The following is an 18,654-nucleotide window of genomic DNA, read 5'->3' on the forward strand; positions in this document are numbered from 1 at the left end:
GTCCCTAGGGACCTTGTACAATTTTAGAAGAAATAACAAGTTACTTGTCTTCATGTTTTGATTTTTTTTTCACTTGTTCTTCAAATTATTTCATTCCTAATATATATGCAGGACGTTAATTTAATCAAAAGACAACATAAATACCAAAGAAGCTGCACATGTACAGTCGAAACATCGAGCAACTCTTTGTAGGTCCCTAAGGACCTTCTCACGAATCTAACGTCATCGGCACTGTCACTCATCGGAGGGTTAACGGCAAGAAATCAACTTTATTTGTTTAAAAAGTCTCGGCTATTAGAAAGTTTATGTTTTGTATGAGGTTGTTTGGAAATTTTGAAAATCGGTTATTGTGGTAGACAAGAGGTCGGTTAAGGTATTACAATACCACATTACCCTCCATAGGTAAGTTTTAATGACTTGAACACCACGTTTATTCTAGATGCCAAAAATAGGGGAAATCCGAAAGTGGGCCCAAGACAACATGATATAGGCGATAACAGCTGCGTTATCGTAATGTGGTACAGTATACCACATCATCTTAACCATATATACCATATTACCCTCCAATTTTTGAAGTAGGTATTTTTTGGTTTATTTTACATTTTTTTCAATAACTTTGTTATTTTAGAATACATTTAGTATTTAAGTGAAAAATATTTTATAACTTAGTGGACAGTGGAATTCTCGAATAATAAATAATAGTTACAATAAAGCTCGTACATTTGTTACATATCTCAAAAAAAAAATACCTATACCACAATACCCGAAGTTCCCCTGCATATGCGGTTTGTTTATTTGTGTAACAAACAAACCGAATACAAGTTTCTATTAAAGTTTTAAATAAAAATTTTTTTTTTTAAATTAATGAAACTTGTTTTTTTTTTAATTCTTGAGCTTGAGCCTTTCGTAAATATGAACAATCTCGCAAAAATTAACAGGCTTGGTTTTAATTAGTTCATATTATTGCGAGCTCACTGTAATTTTGAATTTTGCTGACATATTTTACTCGAAGCTGTAATTAAAAAGTTAACAAAAATCATTTAACATGAAAAAGTTTGTTAATATTTAAAAAAAAATCGAAGTATGCACATTTTGTACATATATTTAACAAAACAACAGAAACATTGAACAAAATGCAAAACCGCGTATCAAGATAATGCAAAATCGCGTATGTGAGGTTGCATAAATAATTTTCTAGATAGTAAAAATACTCATATTTCAAAATCGTTCTCTTTTTTACACAGCAATCGCATTTCTGGCTAGTATATTTCAGGACGAATGGATGAAGATTGAGCCAAGAGCTTGTGTGAGCAAATCCAATTTTTGGCAGCAAATGTCAGTTATGCGGTTTTGCAGAATGACGATACGCGGTTTTGTCCTTTAAACAACGATATAAGATATTTATATTTTTAATAAACGATGTAGACGTATTAAATTGAAAACTTTAATAATTCAATTCCTTTAAATTCAAGGCATATAGACTTATCACCTTTTAACCTCCAGTATTCTACATTTTTTTTGCGCCCTATTGGAAAATTATAACCGGAACACATATTCCCAAGTTTTACAAACTACTTTTTTTTGTTATTTAATTTATATTACTTGTTTTGAATAGTGTATTCTGCAATATTTAAACAAAATTCAACAAACTTTCGTAAAACTTCAAGTTTTTAATCAGATGATTTGTTTTTAATACCTTTCAAACGACACCAAAATATTTTAAATTAATGCAGTAGTTTTTAATATACCACGCTTTTATAAACGGACTAAAAACTAGAAAATAATATTTCTTAGTCCCATAGAATTTATTTTGATAACTTTTGATTTAAAAATTTTAGCAAAAGTCATGATAAACAATTTATGAGTTTGAAAATGAAAAGCGTGGGGCGCATGTAATTGACCTAAATTGATATGAATAACGACCGCTTAAAATCGATTTCAAATTTGTACTTTCGCTGTAGAAATTTTAGGTCTATGTTGTGTAGTTTGACCATGGTCAATTAAATCTAATGCTTTACGCAAACGTCAAAGCTGTGTAGCTGTGCTTTTTGTGCTCTGATAAAATTTAATATTTTATATAGTTGTTAACTTTAATAAAGTAAATAATACAATAAAAGTGTGAATAAACGTTTGGTGCACAATTGAAGATAAATAGTATATCATAGTTTCATGTGAATTCGATCAATTTAACTTAATATTCTTAATTGCATGTGACGAGTCTTTTGTTTCATATAATATATTCTTGTAGTCAATTGCTTTTTTTATCCATAACTACAATTGTTTTTTTTGTGCACATCGATTTTGCTCCTTTTTTGACTTTTTGTCATTTCTGCTGTTTCATCCTTGTCACAGCTGTTTGCGTTGTGTTTATTAAGTGTCAAAATAAAGTGTATTTAAAACTGTTCGCTACATAGCATTCACAACATGATCCAATTACACAAGATCTGACAAGATGAAGCAAAAGAAAAAAAGTAATTTTCTGTCTGACGTTTGTAATTTCGGCGCCATGTTATTTTCTTTGAAAAGTAAACAAAGAATATGAAGACGAAGCATAAAGAAAAAATGCAAGTAATTTTGCAACACATGTTTGTGCTAACCAAATTATTATTTTGTACGTATTTTTGCCACCAATCACTTCATTTTAATTACGTTTGCACAAAAAAGTTATTGAAAATCGCTTAAAAATCACCGAAATAAACCACCGACAAAATACACATAAAGAAAGAAGCGAAACAGAAATAGCAAGCTTCAAAATTACGAACGTCACACACTTTTTTCTCAATTGCTATTACAAATGGCTGCTTCTCAACCGGTCAGATCTGTTCTAATTGGTTCATGCATTCACAAATTGTCATTTTCCAGCTTATTGGGTTTCTGATACATCGCTTTCAAAACTGTTTTGGATTTTTTCTTTTAATATTTTATATATAAACTAAAACCTATGCATATGATACATAAATATCATTTTAAACATGTCGTGTATTTACGCCAATTGCCACGTTAAAAGCGACTCCTATGTGTCATGCTGGCTATGTGATGGGATTGCCCATATAAAATGCGCTGGTTTGAGCGGTAGGGCGCTAGACGCTATTAATGAGGGAAAAGGTCTTCGCTGGTCTTGTCAAAAATGTAGATCAAATGAAGTTGATTTATTTAAATTCTTGAGACAGTCCTGAAATGCTTTTTCTGAAATTGGGAAGGATCTGTCGTTACTTGTTTAGAAATTTAAGCATTATGAAAAAATGTTTTAAGTCTTTCACATGTCTCGACAACCCTCAATACTCTGAGGATAGCCGAGTAGTCCACCTAAAAAGATAGTCACTGAATCTAGTCAGAAAAATCTTCCATCCCAGTCCTTGGAACTTATTAATCATTCTTCTCCATGCCCTCAGGCATTGGAGCCTCCGCTATTTAAAGCCATATCCACTATGTCTACATCTAAAAATAATAACGTCAATCAAACCGTTGACTTAACAATGCTGCCATTAACATCTGAAGCTGCACTGTCTAACTTAGTTCCTCCGAATAACTCGGGATCCCGCATATCAGACATCATTACCAAAAAGTTGGTTGTTATTCCTCCGAGAAGATCAATATTTGTCTCTAGATTTCATACATGTCGACTAAAATTAAAACTAAAGATGTATTTATTCGTAAATTTAATTTTAAATACGATCGCGATATTTCATCTTTTAAAATTTATGTAGCTGCCGAAGATTTTGATGCCTACAATATAATTCATTTGGGCCGACCGGGGCGTTTGGTCGCGAGTTTGAGTATAAACCTAATAAAAGTAATAACAACGTAGCTAAAATTTCTAATCTTAATTCTGTTTCAAAAAACTAACTCTATTTTATGTATTTACTATCAAAACTTTACAGGTTTGAATACCAAATTTACTGACTTATATTTAAAAGGTTTTGACTGTAATTATAATATTATTTCCTTGACCGAAACTTGGCTCAAACCTCATATTTTTAATTCCGAAACTTTTCCAAATGAATATAAAATATACAGGTGTTCTTTTTGCGGTGCATTCGTCGATACCATCCGAGGAAGTTAGTGTGCCTGTCATTGAATATACAGAATTTAAATGTATACGTGTACAGGCTGGTATGAGTTATGTTTGCTACATCCCTCGTAATTCTGCCATATTAGTATACACACAGCTGGTTTCTTTACTTGAGTCCGTAAATGCAATGTTTTCACCTTCCGATTCTATGATTGTTTTGGGTGATTTTAATCTGCCACACCTTGGCACCGATGTTCTTCCAGTTTCATCTAGAGATAGTTACAATGTATTTTTGGAGGACATGGCTGAACTTTGCCTTAAACAAATAAATGTAGGTCCAAATAAGTTTGGAAAGGTCTGGGATCTCGTTTATGTTGATGATGTTCCGAAATCCTCTATTAATCGGTGTGATCCCCTAGTTTTGCAAGAGAATGCATACCATCCCGCTCTTGAGTTAAGCTACGAAATTATAAATGAAATACATATTATTAAGTTGTATGGTTCAAGTACTAATTTCAGAAAAATTAACAAAGAACTTTCAAAGTTATCTTGGCCGATATATAGAGATGACGTGGGGCGAAGCGTTGGAAACGTTATTAATACTGTTTTCAATTTGTTTCGAAAGTATGTACCAAAACGTAATATTGTTCATGAAGAACCAACACACTAAAGAGCTTAAAAAATAAAAAAATTAAAAGTCACATTCTTTTGAACTTACATAGTGATTACATAAAGTAATCGGTTTTGCGGCAAAGATACTTTTCATTAAATAATAAATGTTATAAATCATATTTATGTAAAATTAAAAAGAATTTAATTAACAATCCTAAATCATTTTATGGTTGCGTAAATTCAAAGCGTAAGGTACATGGATTTCCGTCCGCAATAGTGTGTCTAGAGACAGCCAACTCATTGCCAATATGTTTGCCCAGTTCTTTAGGTCCAATATTTTCTTCCCAAGTAATTTCTTCCGATGAAGTTTTGCTCAATTTAAAAACCCTTAAAGCGTCATTTAGGCCTGGACCTGATCATATTTCGACCTGTTTCCTTAAAAACTGCGCTGAGAATATCTGTGAGCCCTTAACAACTCTATTCAACTTGTCACTAAAACATGGCGTTTTTATAATACCACTTCACAAAAACCGCAGCAGGTCTTGTATAGAAAACTATCGAGGCATAGCGAAGCTCTCCGCTATACCCCAAATTATTCGAAGCAATTATTGTTAATCGGCTGACATATTCTATATCTTTCAATTTCACAATCTCAACACGGGTTTTCTAAAGGACTATCACTAATTTATTGGAGTTTACAACTCATGTCTCAAACGGTTTTAGAGAAAATGCTCATATCGACGTAATACACACCGATTTCAGTAAAGCGTTTGACAAATTATGTCACTCGTTACTCATCGTAAACTCGGGCAGTTCAACCAGCTGTTTATTCAATTTCAAATTATAATCTGGAGCAGCTATTCAATTTTATCGATCTTGGTATCACAATGGATTCCAAACTCGATTTCAACCTTCATATTAATGTTACAGTCAATAAAGCCAAAGGCGTTTTTGCATTTGTAAAGCGATGGTTAAAAGTAGGGCTGATGATACCCGGGTACCCGGTAAAAACCGTTGGGATTAATTAATTGCATGGGCTTCACGTTTTTCGTTTTCAATGTTATAAATTGTTTATAATTACTTTTGAACGTTTGGACTGAGAAATATTATTTTCTAATTTTTAGTCCATTTATAAAAGCGTGGTATACTAAAAGGTTTTTTTATTTTATTTATTCTTGACTTGCAAAAAATCTGGCCGCACTAGTATACATTTTGGCGGCACTGAGGAATTTTGGCAATTAGCCTGTTCCTGTACTACAGGAATAATCAGAAATAATCCGAAGTACATCGATGTTTTTTTCCATTTGATGCATCGAAATATAGCATCGATTCATATCGATATATCGTATAAAAATATCGATATTTTCGATGCATCGAATGATAATATCAACAGTTTCTTTCAATTAAAAATATACAACAAGAAAATGGAACAATCGGAGCTTCGATAAATGTTTAAGTATTTAACCCACAGTGAAATGTATTTATTGATTTAAATAGTTACAAATCCCAGTTTTTTTTTGGCCTTTTGATAAGCTTTCTAAAAAAGTTTTCGGAAGGTACTGAAGTGGCGACCATAAGCATAGTAAAATAATATAAAGTGTGACAGCTAACGATTCTGTTTCGGTACACTTATTTGGTAATTTATTATCATAATTTCTTCTCTCATTTGACTTTTATGTTAACCCTTTTGAGTGAGAACACATAACGTTGCAGTACTGATGTTTTCAGTCCCCAGGATGATGACATAAGCCGAAATCGGGCAGAGGTGTGCAACAAAACCAAAGATCAATGCCAGAATTGAAAAAAGCGAAAATTACAAACTCAAATTTTGCTTTGAAATAAGCGTACATCACTTTATAACGGGTGATTTTTTAAGAGCTTGATAACTTTTTTTTGCAAAATCTCATCGGTTCTTTATTTGAAACGTTAGATTGGTCCATGACATTTACTTTTTGAAGATAATTTCATTTAAATGTTGACCGCGGCTGCGTCTTAGGTGGTCCATTCGGAAAGTCCAATTTTGGGCAACTTTTTCGAGCATTTCGGCCGGAATAGCCCGAATTTCTTCGGAAATGTTGTCTTCCAAAGCTGGAATAGTTGCTGGCTTATTTCTGTAGACTTTAGACTTGACGTAGCCCCACAAAAAATAGTCTAAAGGCGTCAAATCGCATGATCTTGGTGGCCAACTTACCGGTCCATTCTTGAGATGAATTGTTCTCCGAAGTTTTCCCTCAAAATGGCCATAGAATCGCGAGCTGTGTGGCATGTAGCGCCATCTTGTTGAAACCACATGTCAACCAAGTTCAGTTCTTCCATTTTTGGCAACAAAAAGTTTGTTAGCATCGAACGATAGCGATCGCCATTCACCGTAACGTTGCGTCCAACAGCATCTTTGAAAAAATACGGTCCAATGATTCCACCAGCGTACAAACCACACCAAACAGTGCATTTTTCGGGATGCATGGGCAGTTCTTGAACGGCTTCTGGTTGCTCTTCACTCCAAATGCGGCAATTTTGCTTATTTACGAAGCCATTCAACCAGAAATGAGCCTCATCGCTGAACAAAATTTGTCGATAAAAAAGCGGATTTTCTGCCAACTTTTCTAGGGCCCATTCACTGAAAATTCGACGTTGTGGCAGATCGTTCGGCTTCAGTTCTTGCACGAGCTGTATTTTATACGGTTTTACACCAAGATCTTTGCGTAAAATCTTCCATGTGGTCGAATAACACAAACCCAATTGCTGCGAACGGCGACGAATCGACATTTCACGGTCTTCAGCAACACTCTCAGAAACAGACGCAATATTCTCTTCTGTACGCACTGTACGCATTCGTGTGGTTGGTTTAATGTCCAATAAAGTAAACTGAGTGCGAAACTTGGTCACAATCGCATTAATTGTTTGCTCACTTGGTCGATTATGTAGACCATAAATCGGACGTAAAGCGCGAAACACATTTCGAACCGAACACTGATTTTGGTAATAAAATTCAATGATTTGCAAGCGTTGCTCGTTAGTAAGTCTATTCATGATGAAATTTCAAAGCATACTGAGCATCTTTCTCTTTGACACCATGTCTGAAATCCCACGTGATCTGTCAAATACTAATGCATGAAAATCCTAACCTCAAAAAAATCACCCGATACTACTTGACTATTTGTGTTTATAAGCTATGTGAAACAATTTGGGAATTTGCTGTTTAAAATCTACCCAAATTTCCAAAGGGTTTTAGAGTGTCAATATTATATCAATTAATATCATTTTGTAGAAGGTGGTTTGGCAATAAACGTTTCTACTAATAAATTAGCAATTTTTTAGTGCAATTAAGTAATACCTTTTGCATAATATTAATGGAATGTATATTCTAATAGTGTTTAAAAAAATATATATAATTATATTTTTTATATATATGGCGTTTATGTAAAATTGTTATTCTATATGGGTTATACTATATACGTCGAGTAAAAGGTATTTAAATTATCTTTAAAACAGCATCAATATCGGTCGAGTAGTTTCCGAGCTTTTATAAATATAAGAAATATAAAAGTTTAACTTTAACCTCTTTTATTAGCTTTGGTTCTTAACCGACTTCACAAAAGAGAAAGTTATCAATTCGTCGGAATCATGATACAAAAAAGAAGGTAGTTTCAATAAACAACTTTTGACGGATAATAAAATTTTTTGAAGTTTCATAAATTGTGAGTATTATCAACGGCCTTGCCACTTTGATAATATTAAAACAATAAATCGGAGTATTTTGTTTCCCATATTTATACCAATGTAATAAAATTTCAAATCAAAAACCATTATCAGTGTTTGGTACTTTTTTTACTTACGTGGTTCGCACATTTTTTTTATTAAAAATATTTAAAGTGTAAACTGTTAAAGGAGACTTCATCGTAATTGCTCTTTTCATTTTGTAATAAAAACCACGCGCGCATTATTCTGTTATTTATTTGTTTTCTTATTTTGAATGCAATCTTGCGATTCGAATCTAAAATGTTCTTCCCAAATAAAACCTTTTTATATTTCGGTTCAAATTTACTTTTAAATTTCTCATAAGATTTTGCAAAAAATTAGGCTTTGTGATTAGCGCATCATCATTAAATTTCACAAATTCTTAATTTATGCAAAATACTCAGCTATTCAGTCGGCTTGAAGAGGAGATCGCCCTCCGATAAACAACTAATAGATCGTCGTTTAAAGTACAAAACCGTGTATCAACAAAATGCACAACTGCGTATGTGAGGTTGCATAAATTGTTTTGTAGAGAGTAAAAACACTCATTTCAAAATGGTTCTCTTTTTTTTACAAAGAAATCGCATTTCAGGACGAATGGATAAGGCTTGAGCCAAGAGCTTGTGTGAGCAAATCCAATTTTTGGCAAAAAATGTCAATTACGCGGTTTTGCAGAACGACAATACGCGGTTTTGTACTTTAAACGACGATATGTAAGCATACACTTTCTTCGTGCTTTCTGAAACCTAGTCGTCAACCCCATTTTCGAAATTATGTAGCCGGCATAATTTTGTAGTTCATCATATTCCACAGGGTTGAATGTACTGATAAAATCTTCTGGTTAAAAAAAAAAATAGTTCTTCTAGTGATCAGGTAGCATGAATTTCACGAAATGTCATAATTTTATTAAAAGTCAAATGGTTAACAACAACAACGAATGTCATTAAATGAAACTACCTTCTTTTTTGTATCATGGTCGGAATATTGTTTTATTTATTTATATTTTTATGTATGTTAGCGCATAACTTTGGACCGCGTTAACCGCTTTCTATAATTCTTTTTTTTAAAGGAAAGGTGTTACCCCACAGCTGATCCCATACTAATTTGGTTTAAATGCGATCGTCGGATCAGGAAGAAATAAACGATAATCTTAATTTTATATATGAGAATTGAAGTCCGTTTTGTTTTTTGCTTAAAAAATTACTTGTTATTTATTCCAAATAACTAATCTTGGTATTGTTGAAATCGGCATGAAAAGTTCTATCGAGCCATATTTTTTTTTTTTTTTTGTTGATAGCTAAAGGGTTGGTATTCTAGACCACGAATACTTCGGACTACTTCTGTTTAAATGCTGGAGTACGGGAACAGGCCAAATGTGGATAATAAAAAGTAAACACACGACTGTCAAATAAGACTCTGAGTTTCTTAAAAACCTCAATGAGAACACTTGACAGTTGTTCATAAACACAAAACGTTAAACTCTAGTTTATGGCTCAACGTGAACTTAGTATAACTAAAAACAATTAAGGACGATTTTTTTTGCATAAATCAAGTCGTAGTAGTTGCCTCCAAATAACGGAAATAGTTTTTTCTTCGTGATTATATTCACCCCTTAAAAAACTACTGTTGAAACGGTTTTTGATTAATTGCGTTGAATCTGTATTCTCCATAAGCAGTTACGTATATCTCCGGATCTGATTTTTGAGTTAGCTCCATTTAGATTTAGGTGTGCGATGTCTAGTTGTCGTGAATTTTCTGTCTAGTGGCGTTACATATTCATAAAAAAATTAAATAGTTTTAAAAAGCTTTATAAAGAGATACACTTGTGATCAGGTAATTAAGCCAGCAACATTTTGATAAATTTTGGCTATTTTGCTTTCGTTTATTTAATGTTTTTTCCATAAAAGTCTAGCTCATTATATAACAAACACCATATAAATTCAGATTTCAAACCTTATGCAAAAATTAAGAAAAATCTGCAAAGTTTCAGCTAAATGTTCAACTTTTTATTCAGATTTTTTAGATTTTGATTTGAGTATGTAGTTTAACAACCCACTAAATTCTAGGGTAATAATGTGCAAGTCTTAAGTTGCTAAAAAATCGCGTTGATTTTTAATTTTTTTTTCTGACTGCATTACAAATTGTTTTCCATACAAATTAATTCGATTTTTTTTTTGTATGTAAAAAATGCGTCATGAAGTCAGAAAAAAAATTATGAAAAATCAACGCGATTTTTTAGCAACTTAAGACTTGCATATTATTACCCTAGAATTCAAAGGGCTATTTAACTGCATACTCTGCATAAAAATCTTAATAAAAAGTTGAAATTTCAGTTGAAACTGCAGATTTTTTTATAATTTTTGCACAAAGTTTGAAATCTGGATTTATGTGGTGTTTGTTATATAATGAGCTAGACTTTTTTGGAAAAACAATAAACATTAAATAAACAAAGAAAAATAGCCAAAATTGATCACAATAGTGCTGGCTTAATTAGCGGATCACAAGTGTATTTTCATTTAAATTTCGATTTATGAAGCATGTTAAATCCATTTTATTTATTTAAGAATTTTGTCATTTTATGCGTTTAATAAATATGTAATAGATATTTACATACTTTTTGTTATATATTTTTTTTTGTTTTAGGCGTTACAGAAAAAGGGTGGCGATGAAACTGAGAATGACAAAGATTTGACAACCGAAAAGAGTGGAGGCGAAAGTGGGGCGCAAGATGGCGGCGGTGATAGTAATACAGGACAGTGTAATACAAGTGCTGTGGAGCCAGCTTCTAAGGAAGACGACTCAGCCGCCTCTAAAGACGGTAATAAAACGGCTGAAGAAATCTCGCCTCTAGCCGACGAAAACAACAAGAAGCCCAAGAAGGAGAAGGTAAAAAAGAAATGGTCTTTCCGTAGCATCTCGTTTGGGAAAAAAGATAAACAAAAGCCAGTAAAGTCCGAGGATGCAGCAACAGAAACTGCGGCGACCACAAATTGTGAAGCTGCGGCTCAACCAGGTGAAGGAGCTGCCACAGAAGAGGTATACTTCACTATATACTAATTCTAAGTTTTTCTATTTAAATTTTAATATCTGTATTCGATTTGTAGACGGCCGACGACGAAGCAGCTGGAGTATCTGAAGCAAAAAAATTATGCGAGAAGCCCGTTGAAAACGGCGGCAATAGCTCTGAGAAAGAATTGCATGGCGAGAAAACGTCTACATCAACCACACCAACCGAAGAGCAGCCAACAAAGGTAATCTCTTCTAATGAAAACGCCACCAACATCACTAACAATACCACCGAAACAAAAAACTCAGTTGAGAATAACTCAACCACTGCCACTGAAAATAATCAGACTGAGAAGCAAACTACTACCACTGCCATTATCGCAGCCGCAGAGACTTTTGTAAATCCACCCTCTGTCGTGAGTAATGGCGATGCAACCGAAAATAACGGCACAGCTGCGTTATCGACTGTTGATGACCAGAAAGATCAAGTTAAAGACAAAGCAACAGACTTGATGGGAGAAACGTCTGACGTTGCCGAAAAAATTAAAAGCATTCCAAACGAGGTGTCCGATAACAACGCTGTACATCAAAATGGCACGAGCGCAAACGGTGAAGAGCTCGAAACCGAAATCGAGTCCAAATCACAAGTTGAGGTAATATTCCAAACAGATCCAGCTGCCCTCACAGACGATTTAGTTACTTTGACTACCGCTACTACTTCCTCCTCACCCAAATCAACCCCTTTTTTACTCCCTGACCCCAACACTGAATCGGCTAAGATCGAAACTGGCACACCAATCAGCGAAAGTATGATTACAGAATTGACTGAACGTAAAATTGAACAAACAGCTATTGCTACAGATAGCGCCACAAGTGTTGTGGTTGATGCGGCTTTGAAGGCAATCGAACCTGTATCAACATCTATAGTTTCAGACACAGTTTCAATTGTAGTCGCCAATGTTGATGCAGGGAACGAAGAGCCGTTGGAGCCTGCATATCGCAACGCAAATCAACCAGCTCAAAGCGCAGTCGGAAGTCATTATGAAAATGAAGGCGAAGATTTGAGTACAGCAGTAAGTGCAACATCAACGGCTCAAGATTCCCCAAAACCTCCTCCGCTACCTGTTTCCCCACCACCCTCACAGGTGTCGGTTTTTGCATTCAATGACAACAATCAAGCCGAAGAAGAAGGGATTTGTGCCGCTTCCCCAGAAATTGTTACTGGAATCGGAACCTCCGAACCATCATCCGCAGTTCCATGCAGTGATATCAATAGAATGCCTGATTTACAACAATCTTCTAATGAAGAACTCTTAAATAAAGAAGATATTGCAATCGAAATTCTCTCCTCCTCACTTGAGACAAAGTCTGCCACAACCGCGCAAAGTGTGCAAAATGAATCTAACACAGAAACGATTACGGCTGATGCTATTGAAAAACCTGAAATTTTGGAAGTGGCAGAAAATTCCATCAAACAAGTGGAAGAAAATTCAGTGGAAAAATTAGCAGCCAATGAAGAGCTTTCGACTACCAGCCTTCCTAATTCAACGGGCGAAATCGCACGATTACGGGAACACACTTTAGAAAATAAAGAAGCAGAATTCGTAAAGGCGGCCACAGCAGTGGTAGATGAAATAACCGAAAAAGCTGTGGAGCTAATTCACCAACAGAAAGATAATCATCCACAGCCAGAAGTTGATGTATCAGACGAAATCATTGCAACAAATCATGATCTTAAGACTGAGAATATCGAAATTAGTAACCATTCTAGCGATGGCATTAAAAATAATGCAATTTTATTGAATTTCGTAGATGCTCCTATACAGGAGGTAATAGCCCAACTGGAACCTTCAACTATTAAATGTGATGCAACTACGCCGTTGGCTGATAAATCACACTTGCATGGCTGCATAAAATCGACTGATAAGCATTTAGTTGATACGGAAATTCGTAGTGACAGTGTGGTCAGTGTTAATGAAGCTCAAAATTAATGCGGCGACAACAAATAATTAACGAACGAACAAAAAATACAGCACTTTAAAAGATACGATTAAATATGAAAACGAAAACATTGCCGCCTATGCATCCAAGGTGAATACCAAACTTCAAAACTAAATAGACTAATCGCATTGTAAGAGGTTTAGAAAATTATCAAAGAGAATGATATTGATTGCTAGAAATACAGATACACATGCGTACATATTTGTAAACTCCGTATGCCATTTTGTTGTTGTACTTGCTTCTGGATAACTGATTGCATGGTTCATTGCGCTGTTACTCGTTTTAGTCGAAATGATTGGCCGATTGATTTAATGAAAGCAACACACATTTTTTAATAACGGCTGCCGACTTCAAAAGGTCCATTGTCTCTTTTTTTTTGTTACAAATCGGTGTAAGAATTTTGAATTTCAAAAAATTTATATTAAAATACTTTCCATCGGCAGCTTCGTTGGTAATTTGTTCATCATTCACTCTCCCATTCGATTACTTACTTCGCCATAGAAAATTATGGCAGTGAATTACCTCATGTGTAAGTAATTCAGATTCAATTACCATGCGTATTATGGACAAATCGTTGCCGTTGCTAGTATAGATTCGTCTATTGAAGCAAAACGAAGGGAGAGGAAATGAAGGAAAACCACAAAAGCAACCGATGAACTGTCAAATTTAATTACGAATTTTTCATGTAAACGGTATTAGGCTATGGCGGGAATCCATATAAATGTATTAGGGCTATTCGCGATCCGGTGCAAATGGCCTAGCATCATTGCATTGCAAATTTGTATTGCAAATTATTTGCAATACACAAACAAAATACACGCATTTGCATTTGTCATGGTTTGACAAATTTGCAATACCGAAAATCCATAGCATAAAAATGCTATGCATTGCAACTCTGGTTGACATTTCTATCAACTGATTAAAAAAGTTTTACCATGACAGTTTAATAAACGTCGCTCACAATCCATGGCATATTTCTGCAATTGCATAAATTTGTCAGCTCTTATGCACCGAATCGCGAATAGCCCTATTATGTTAGTTGAATATAATGACAAGTTTTGAAATGAAATTTATAATGCTAGAATTTTTATGGATATCATACATATTAGATTGCAAGTAACAATTGGTTTAAACAATTTAAAAAAAGTGCCCCAAATTAATCGGTCAACTCATTCTTAGATCCGTTACTAACAAACGCTTTTTTACATAACATTTTCGGGATGCTCGACAAAGTAACAAATTATGACAATTCATTAACAGTTTTTCATAATACATCTTTCCAAGGCTTCGTAATATTCAGGTTGAAATTTACTGAAAAAGAGTTACTAAACCGAAATTTTGATAAGTTCTCATGTTTATTTATATTTTCTTTGTAGTTTGCGCACTATTCACAGAGTTTTCGTTCGAGTATAGGAATTCGTTTAAAACTCAACCAAATGTTTTGTTTTACTCCAACATCAAAAATTTTAATTTATTTTTAATAGATTTTTGAATTTATACTTGGAACCATGATAAAAACATAGCAAGGTATAACCGTTCTCTCAATTTGTCGGCCATGATTTTTTTTTTGAAGTTTGCCAACATTTTAAAATCATATAAAAGTGAAAATAAAAAATTGAAATTGTTCGAAATTGTTGTTGCTTGAGATTGAAAATGAAAATGTGTGTGTGAGTTTGTGAGTAAATTTAAAAATTAAATTGTTTGGAAACGTCAAGAATCTAAAAGTGACTCTCAGCGGTTCTACCTTACTATATTTTTATCATGCTTGGAACGCATTCTCTGTGTATTTTTGTCAAACAAAATTTTAATAAAGTAATTATTTGGAACTCACAAACGTGTTTTCAGTAACGCCTTGCACCAATGCAATCACTCGTATAAAACATCAAAAAAAAGAAAACATCTTCAAATGTGCTGTATTCGGCTCGCCCTACTATTTCATCATTTGAGTGTCTTATTTCACACATTTTATCGTGCTAACAATTTGATTAGTACAATCTCCTAGTCGCCCCGTTTTCCCCCATCTCTTTTAACATCTGTAGGCTTAACGTTTCAACATACATTATTCATAAATCCATATACATATGCTTAAATTCGATTTTTTTTTCCTTTTTGATCATAGTGTTTAAATGTCCAATAAAAACATTAGTTTCGTTAAGATACCTCGTGTAAAATGTGTCTCTTTCTGATTTTTTGTTTTGTACAGGATATTACTAACGCTAAGGATCTAAAAGAGAGTGCTGCGGCAGAGGTCACAACACAGGATCTTCCCGTTATATGCGAATAATCCTACTCATAATTATATTATACAAACAAAAAAAAAACGAAAGAAAATACATTTTTAACATTTACATATTTTAATCATTTTGTACAACTTCATATCCCTAATCCAAGATTATATGCAAAATAAAGTATACACAAAATTTCTAAAAACCAAAATCGTCGGTCAATTCTTTGCTACCATCGCATAGGCCGAGGTGGATATCCCGAAGGGGTAAACCCAGATTTATTCAGCCCTATCGCTAAATCTATGTAAGTAAATCATTTCATTAAATTTACAGGCAACCCAAAACCAATTTGTGTTTAATTTTTAGCTAATGGAATTCACGATAGGGAAATGAGAATCTTTATTGACACTTCTGATAATGATTCGGGTCAATGGATAAATTTCATTGGTCAGTGTCCAGGTCTTTACTTTCGTGTCCCATGAAAAGTTAACTTTGACAAAAAATTCCTCTCAACGACTGTTAGCCCTCTAACTCCCCAATTTTGATTTTTAATCAAAAAATCTGTATTGACTAAATTTGATTTGAAGATTTGTGAAAAAGTTATTTTACCAGCCAGGAGCGAAATAAGGAACCCCGCCTTTAGGTGGACTTGCCTGTTAGCCGGTATCTAAATAATGAAACCATTATTTGTCATTCCCTCGACAGCCGGTTCTACGTACCGGAATAACTCGGGTTTTACCCCACCAAGGGCTAGCCCCGTTTAGGTTGGCGAAATAACTCAAAAGTTGTACATTCGTAGGGCTACATCTTACCGCGTATTTGATCCCCTGCTGCGCATATCGACCTGCCTCCACGGCACAACAGAGTCCGCCTGAGCAACTCAACACGAACACAACCGCACCACAACACGATACAATTGACAATACCACTGACACAACAGACCACACCACCGATATAACTGCACCACCACCCACACTCCACCGCCTACAACTCTTAGTTTCTCCGACAATCTGCACGGTGTGTTAGTCCAGGATATTCCGTAATGTGACATCAGTACCAAGTGCAACACTTGCCTTGGCTGGTGTCACTTTAGGGCATGCTCAAGACTGCGCACCACGCGGTATTGGACGAGGGACTATGAGGACCCATGCTGTGCTGCTCGGTCGCAATCAGCTTATCGAAGCAGACATCGACCGCAGGGATACCATCCTAGAATGTCAGGGTATTGCTATCCGGTCAGGCGATGTTGAGCTCCAATTATTTAACGTATATATATCCCTTGTCACTAGCTGCCCGGCAGGATGTCACCCTGAAATACGTGCGCTGCTCAGAGGTGAAAACCGTATGGTAGTTGGTGACTTCAATGCGCACCACGATCTTTGGCGTTCAAGCCTGTCAAACTATCGTAGGGGAACCAATTGGCTGAGCAGATAGACGATTCGACATTCTGCACAATGAACGACGACGCACCCACCAGGATTATGGGCAGCTGCTGCAGCTCGCCAGACGTAACAATATTCAGTGCTGGTCTGATAAACAGAATATCATGTCCACCTACATACGCTGATTTTGGAATCAGACCATCTGCGCATAATCATCTCGATTGATAAACCAGTTGACTTTGCTTCCGCGGATCACCGGACCTATGTCAACTTTTCTAAAGCTGATTGGTAAGGCTTCGCCGATGTTACTGAAAACGCCTTCACTGCACCACCCACACCAACCGACGTTCATGTAGGTGAGCGTAGATTCCACAGGGTTGTCACTGCTGCTGCAGCCCGCTTCGTCCCAGCGGGTTGTATCTCGGACCCCCGTCCGAATTTTCATGCTGAGGCGGCTGCCCTAGCCGATGTGCGCAGAAACCTTCGTCAGGCCGATCCCGGAAATCCCCGTATCAGGGATCTCAACTCGGAGATTTGGCAACTTGTGAACGTACATAAGCGGAAGAAATTTGAAGAGCATCTGAAGACCTGCAACTTCACCTCTGGTGCGAGTAAGCTTTGGTCAACCGTGACGTCATTGTTATTGTTGTTGTTGTTGTTGTTGTTGTTGTTGTAACAGCATACAAACTCCCCAAAGACTTTTTGGGGAGTGTTGCTGGAGTGACAGTCCTTGGCCAGATATAAATCTGGGTCGTTCCGGTTACGTAGACCCGACTGTCGTGGGAACGGTGAGGTCATTGTCTAACCCGACGAAGCGTGACGACACAGTTGAAATAGACTTTGGTTGGTGACCACGCTTCGCCGGACCCGGAGCGAAGCGCGAGCTGGATTAGACCGGCAGTTCATTTTGCATCCTCCGGTGGATACAGTCAAACGTCGAGTGACCAGAAGGCTGCACAAACTGCCAAAGCCTAGTGCGCCTCTTGTTTTAACCAACGGTGAGGTAAGGGTAGCCAACGGGAATGCATAAGCCTACAAAGCCATTGGATCCGACGGAATATGCATGTTGATGCTGAAAAATTTGGGTCCTGCAGGATTAGAGTACCTAACGGAGGTCCTCAATCTGTCAATGTCCACTCGTCATTCCAGACATCTGGGAGATGGGGAGAGTGGTCCCACTGCTCAAAGCGGGGAAACCAGCCAACAAAGGAGAGTCTTATCTTCCGATAACCCTCCTTTGCCCGGTTGCGAAGACACTAGAGGCCTTGCGACTCCCGTATTTTACGAACCACCTCATCCCAGCGAAGTATCGGCATGGATTCCGTAAAGTGCACAGCACAACAACAGCTCTTAACGCCATAAGTACCCAGATAACTCGTGGCCTTAACCGAAACCATCCCTGTGACAGAACTATTCTAGTAGGGTGGTCGTCACTCGTCAGTAACTTTTAGAGACAAATCGAGCAAACCTAGGAAAATAAAACAGGGGTTCCACGGGGTGGTGTCCTTTTCCCATTACTGTTTAACTTTTACATTTCAAAGCTCCCTCAACCACCAGAGGGAGTCTCGATAGTCTCTTATGCTGACGATTGTTCGATCATGCCATCTGCGAATGGAATTGATGATTTGTGCTCGAAAGTAAACGGTTATCTCGCCGAGCTTTCTCGCTTCTTCACTGC

General features: G+C 35.9%; 1 protein-coding gene across 6 annotated transcripts in view; it reads left to right on the forward strand.

The window, feature by feature from the left end:
* Positions 1-15,690, forward strand: part of LOC118735277 (A-kinase anchor protein 200) — a 160,156-nt gene extending 144,466 nt beyond the window's left edge. For all 6 annotated transcript variants that reach the window (XM_036464937.1, XM_036464940.1, XM_036464936.1 and 3 more), the window contains exons 3-5: positions 11,006-11,398; positions 11,467-13,459; positions 15,573-15,690. In XM_036464937.1, coding sequence (XP_036320830.1) covers positions 11,006-11,398; positions 11,467-13,359 — 2,286 coding nt within the window. In that variant the 3' untranslated portion in view covers positions 13,360-13,459; positions 15,573-15,690. The remainder of the gene's footprint in view (positions 1-11,005; positions 11,399-11,466; positions 13,460-15,572) is intronic.
* The last annotated feature ends 2,964 nt before the right edge of the window (positions 15,691-18,654 follow it).

Source organism: Rhagoletis pomonella, unplaced genomic scaffold, assembly GCF_013731165.1.
Source record: "Rhagoletis pomonella isolate Grant_MI unplaced genomic scaffold, Rhpom_1.0 Rhpom_scaffold_00003, whole genome shotgun sequence".
NCBI lineage: Eukaryota > Metazoa > Arthropoda > Insecta > Diptera > Tephritidae > Rhagoletis > Rhagoletis pomonella.